The 5,764-nt window shown below is 47.4% G+C and overlaps 1 protein-coding gene across 1 annotated transcript in view; it reads left to right on the top strand.

Annotated features, from left to right (window-relative positions):
• Nucleotides 1-5,764, top strand: part of WWC3 (WWC family member 3) — a gene marked incomplete at its 5' end in the record, with an annotated part of 117,181 nt that overhangs the window by 99,766 nt on the left and 11,651 nt on the right. Inside the window, 3 exons of the mRNA XM_046672906.1 lie at nucleotides 801-968; nucleotides 1,441-1,592; nucleotides 3,034-3,199. Coding sequence (XP_046528862.1) covers nucleotides 801-968; nucleotides 1,441-1,592; nucleotides 3,034-3,199 — 486 coding nt within the window. The remainder of the gene's footprint in view (nucleotides 1-800; nucleotides 969-1,440; nucleotides 1,593-3,033; nucleotides 3,200-5,764) is intronic.

The following is a 5,764-nucleotide window of genomic DNA, read 5'->3' as shown; positions in this document are numbered from 1 at the left end:
GAAGGAGATGATAAAACCAGTTATCTTGTCAAGTGTTTTGTACTTTAAATATATTATCTCAACTAATACTTAGAAAACTCCTATGTGACAGCTTCTATATTTATCCCCATTTTCAGTCAACGGAACTAAGTAGAGTTGACAAAATTGGCAAATAAAAATATAGCATGGCTGGTTAAATTTGAATTTCAAATAAACCATGGATGTTTTTTTAGTATGAGTATGTTCCATGCAATATTTGGGATATACTTTTTAAAAAACGCATGGTTTATTTGAAATTCAAATTTGCCTGGATGCCCTGTATTTTATCTGGCACCCGTAGACTTGACAGGTTTGCAGTTTGTCTTCAGTACCCCAGCTATCCACTGCCGAGCTAGGACCTGGAAGCTGGTGGCGGGGTGGGCTTTCTTTCTAGAGTGGAATTTTCCCCGTTGATCTTGCCCCCTCAGTTGCAGAATTAGAGACTGAAGAGTTCAGCCAGTCCTCTCTTGTTTCAAAAATTCCTGAGGGAATGAGTAACTCATCAAGTGGCAGACCTGAGCCTGACTCACCCCTCCAGGTTGTCCGTTCTCTGCCCCTGTTCTCCTTCTAGCACGTTCTTAGGCTGAAGAAGCAATCGGGAGCTGCCCCCATTAGGATCCTCCACAAGCGCTTTCATTTTTTTACAGTTCTTTGAGTAGCAAGGAAACATTTTATGTCCTTTCTGGTTAAGACTGAAGAGTGACCTTGATGTTTTAAAAGCTCCCCATGGGTCAAAATGAAATCATTTGGTGTCTCTTCTGCTTTTGTTCACACCCGTGCAGGGCATTGCTCAGATTAACTTGGCCGACTGTGACGGTCCGAGCGAGCTGCAGCTGCGCTGGTACTCGGTCCAGGTGTTCACCAGCCCCGAGCCGCCCAGGGCCCGGGAGAGCGTGAGGGCCGGAGAAGGATCCGCCTGGGACCCCGCGCGCGCTGCCCCCGGGAAGACGGTACACGGGCCTGGCCTACGGAGCAGACCACTGCTGCTTCCCGGCTTTGAGACTGGCTTTTACTGGGGGAGGTCATTTCTAAGAAGCATCCATGTAGACTTAGTCTTAAAACATAGTGGCGATGAAGAAGCAGAGTCTCAAGGGAAGTGATGAAAATGGCTCGTATTGATATATATGGCCGCTCATTCAGCCAGAGAACTGACATACCTTTTAATGCAGACCTGTTCATGATTGTGAGTGACAGGTTGGTTGTTTTTAAATTTGAGCCCTGAAACCTACACAGACAGGCCAAGTTACTGTCTTGCTGTGAACAACGGGGTGGATTTCTTCCCGCTCGAGAGCAGTTGAGGAGGGCCACCAGTCTCGGGGGGTGGACGCTCACTTGGGGGTGTGCCCCATGCCTGCTTTCTGCTGTGCTGTGAGAAGTTGTGGGTCTAAGCTGGTTCTCAGAAATGTCCCTTTCCTCCCGCAGGACGCGGTGACAGTGCTGCTGGCCAGAACCACAGCGCAGCTGCAGGCAGTAGAGAGAGAGCTGGCCGAGGAGCAGGCGAAGCTGGAGAGCACCGAGGAGGGGGTCCTGGAGATGGCGCGGAAGGAGGAACAGGCCGAGGCCGCTTCTGAGAGGTTAGAGAGCTTGGAGCGGGACTGCCCTGGGCAAGGCTCCTTCACAAAGGCCGGGGAGATGAAGCACCTTTTCTTGGAGAGGAGGTGGCCAGTGTGTCAGTCAGCCCTGGCTCTCTCGGAGATCTTTGGGTGCAAGTTGCATTTCTCATCCACGCTTCTGTGGAATGTGCTAGGCGATTCTTCGGTACCATTGCCCAGAAGTTAGGATTCTCACGGGGAATTTAATGCTGATCTGGATGAGGGCAGTACCTTGACCTTGTCCGCCAACTCTCGGGGCAGACTGTTCACCTTTTCCTTCTGTTCCGGAATGTCTCAGAGTGGGACTGTCATGTGACTCCACTCTGCCAGGATTGAAGACAGTAAGGTCCCTTTAAGTTGTTTTTTTGTTTTTATTTTATTTTTTTGCTGAGGAAGATTCTCCCTGATGACATCCATGCTAATCTTCCTCTATTTTGTATGTAGCTTGTCACCACAGCATGGCCGCCAACAAGTGGTGTAAGTCGGTGCCCAGGATCCGAATCCAGACTGCCAAAGTGGAGTGTGCCACGTGTAACCACTAGGCCACGGGGCCGGCCCCAAGTTTTTTTTTTTTTTTTAAACAGCTTTATCGAGATGTAATCTCCCTACTATAAAATTCACTGATTTAAGGTGGACAATTTAGTGATTTTTAGTACACTCACGAGTTGTGCCACCATCGCCACAATCAATTTTAGAACATTTTTATCGTGCCAAAAAAAAACCCCATACCCGTTAGCAGTCACCTCCATTCCTCCTCTCCTCGGCCCCTGACAACCGCTAATATGCTTGTTCTCTCTATGGATTGGCCTATTCTGGGCGTTTTATCTAAATGGAAGCTTGCAGTGTCCCTTTACATTTTACCTGAAGCAGCCTGTTGGGGAATCCTTGACTCAGTGTAGACCTGTCTGCAATAGAGGAAGAATTCAGATGAACAGGCTGCTTGAGTGAATTGTTTTCTATCTGATCCTTTCGAGACCCTTTCATGTTGCTTTCCTTCCACGTTTTTCCATAAAGAGCTTCATATTTCCAAAGCTTCCTGCTTTTTCCTAATAGCTTTCCCTGGATTTATTTTAGAAGGGAATTTATTTTAGGGAGGGAAAGTGCATGGCTGAGGGGGAGGCTGTTGTGTTGAGGGGCTGGCCGGAAGCTGGGAGGGGCTCAGGGAGGAGGTTCCGGACTCTCCCATCTTTAGCAGCTGCAATTGGGTGATAAAGACAGACAGGCCCTCTAATGAAAGGCCTGTGTCTTTCATCGTCTTCCGTGGAAATCATCAATGCCCTTTTACTTTACGAGAAAAGCAGCCGTCTTCAATCATTGGAAGCAGACAGGGCTTATTGGGAGCCTCTGCTGCTGTGCTCTGAGGGCAGCAGGGCACCCAGTCCCTTGATGCCCGTTTTGTGGGCTTTTGCAATGTCTGCTTTAGGAGTTGGCAAGCCGACTCGGTCGATAGTGGCTGTAGCAGCTGCACCCAGACCAGCCCCCCACACCCAGAGCCCTGCTGCGTTGGTGTCGACTCCATCCATGGACACACCTTTGCTGGCCAGACAGATCCTTACAGCCCCGGGAAACGTCAGCCCCCACCTCTTAAGGTAAGTAGAAAAGGTCAAGGGATTTTATGGGGCCCCTGCCATTTTGCCACACAGCACCAGGCGGGAGAGCATGTCCTTCATCCTCTGTGAAACAGGAGGGAGTCGGTGGAGGAGAGGGACCAAGGGAAACGGAAGCTGATAGGCTCATACACGGGGTAGAATGAGGTGGCTTGCCTACAGACACGGCGGGGGACAGTGGCGGTGGGGAAGCTATGGTATAAAATGGACAGTGCTGTTGGATTAGGGGGCGATAGCTAAAGCAGTATTTTACCAAGAGCTGAGGAAAAGAAGTGACTGGCCTCAGTTCTGTCAATGGCTTGAAATGGGCATAGCAGCTATCATAGAACTGTCTGTCAACTGTAAATTGAAAGGAAAGGACAACTGCCATTGAAGAGGGTAGATTTTACTGCTTCATATGCCAGTGGAGTGATGCTCCGTTCCCATCTTCAGGGCCACGTGTGGCTCAGGATGTGGATGCTTGTAGCTTCTTTTCTCCCTCTGTGATGTTAAGCATGGCGAAGCGTCCTTTTGGCCCTCCTGTTCACCTGACCTCGGTTGTGCTCATCACATGTCTTCAGAGAGGAAATCTTTCATGTTTGCAGTGGCAAATGTCTAAGGAACCCAGTGAGGTTGTGAGAGACTGAATCAATGCTCTGTTGAAACTTTGTTCCCAAACTGTTCTACTCATCAAAACATTTTATCCCCATAGCCCCTGCTCTCACCCCAAAACACAAGTCCTGAGGGAAGGGAAATCCACCCCCTCGGCAGCTTCCCAAGGACAGCACACACAGCACCTTGGGAGGAGTCATCCTGGACTAGGCTGCCAGTAATTGCCGTTATTCGGCTTTCTAAGACCTTTAAAAGCAGTGACCCAAATCGGGGAGTGGCTGAGGGAGGCTAGTTTGGTGTGTCCCACTCTCCCCAAAATTTTGAAGCACTTCAGATTTACAGAAAAGTTGCTAGAATAATACAGTGAATACTCATATACCCTTCACTTGGATTCCCCAGCTAGTTCTTCGTCACACCTGCATTCTCTCTCTCCGTGTGTGTGGTGCTAGGCATTGCGGAGGCAGCAGCGAAGAAAATAAATGGAAAGTCCCGCCCTTGAGGGGAGGCAGGCGACAGACAGGGTCAATCAATAAAATACAGCAGTGTGTGAGAACGTCAGAGGGGCAGCTAGAGGACAAGATGGTAGGGAAGCAGGGTTTGCATTTAAGAAAGATTTACTGTTTTAGAAATGGGTTACATTTAGAGATAGAAATGTGCATTTTTATTTGAGAAAGATCAGGATTGTAAGATGGTGCAGCTTCTATGGAAAACAGTATGGAAGTTGCTCAGAAAATTAAAAATAGGGCCAGCCGTGGTGGCCTAGTGGTTCAGTTGAGCACTCTCCACAGGCAGTGGCCTGGGTTCGGTTCCCGGGCACAGACCTACACCACTCGTCTGTCAGTGGTCATGCTGTTGCAGTGGCTCACATATGAAAAAACGAGGAAAATTGGCAACAGATGTTAGCTCAGAGCAAATCTTTCTCAGGAAAAAAAAAATTAAAAGTAGACCTGCCATATGATCCAGCAATCCCACTTCTGGATATGTATCCAAAAGAATTGAAAGTAGGGTCTCCACGAGATACAGCAGTATTCACAACAGCCAAGAGGTGGAAGCAACCCAATTGTCCATTGGCGGATGAATGGACAAAGAAAATGTGGTCTAGCCGTGCAATGGAACGTTACTCAGCCTTTTTTAAAAGGAAGGAAGGCCTGTTACATACTACAAAACATGGATGAATCTTGAAGACAGCATTGTGCTAAATGAGCTAAGCCAGTCACAGAAGGACAAATGCTGTATGATTCCACTTAAATGAGGTCCCTGGAGTAATCAAATTCATGGAGACAGGAAGTGGAAGGGTGGGTGCCAGGGGTGGGGGAGAGGGGGCAGAGTATCAGTTTGGGAAGATAAAGTTCTAGAGATCTATTTCACAACAGTGTGACTGTATTTAACCCTACTGAACTGCATGGTGAAACGTAGTTAAGATAGTGAATTTTATCTGTTTTTTTAAAAATTTCTTTTTATTTTTTTTAAGATTGGCCCTGAGCTGAAATACAAATCAAAACTACACTAAGATATCACCTTACACCCATTAGAATGACAAAAATATCTAAAACTAATAGTAATAAATGTTGGAGAGGTTGTGGAGAAACAGGAACCCTCATACACTGCTGGTGGGAATGCAAACTGGTGCAGCCACTATGGAAAACAGTATGGAGATTCCTCAAAAAGTTAAAAATAGAACTACCCTATGACCCAGCCATCCCACTACTGGGTATCTACCCAAAGAGCTTGAAGTCAGCAATCCCAAAAGTCCTATGCACCCCAATGTTCATTGCAGCATTATTCACAATAGCCAAGACATGGAAGCAACCTAAGTGCCCATCAACAGACGAATGGATAAAGAAGATGTGGCATATATACAATGGAATGCTACTCAGCCATAAAACAGAACAAAATCGTCCCATTTGCAACAACATGGATGGACCTTGAGGGAATTCTAAGTGAAATAAGCCAGAT

The sequence above is a fragment of the Equus quagga genome, chromosome 10 (assembly GCF_021613505.1).
Source record: "Equus quagga isolate Etosha38 chromosome 10, UCLA_HA_Equagga_1.0, whole genome shotgun sequence".
Taxonomy (NCBI): Eukaryota; Metazoa; Chordata; class Mammalia; order Perissodactyla; family Equidae; genus Equus; species Equus quagga.
Note: the sequence above shows the minus strand (reverse complement) of the source record. Positions and strands in the feature narration are given on the sequence as shown.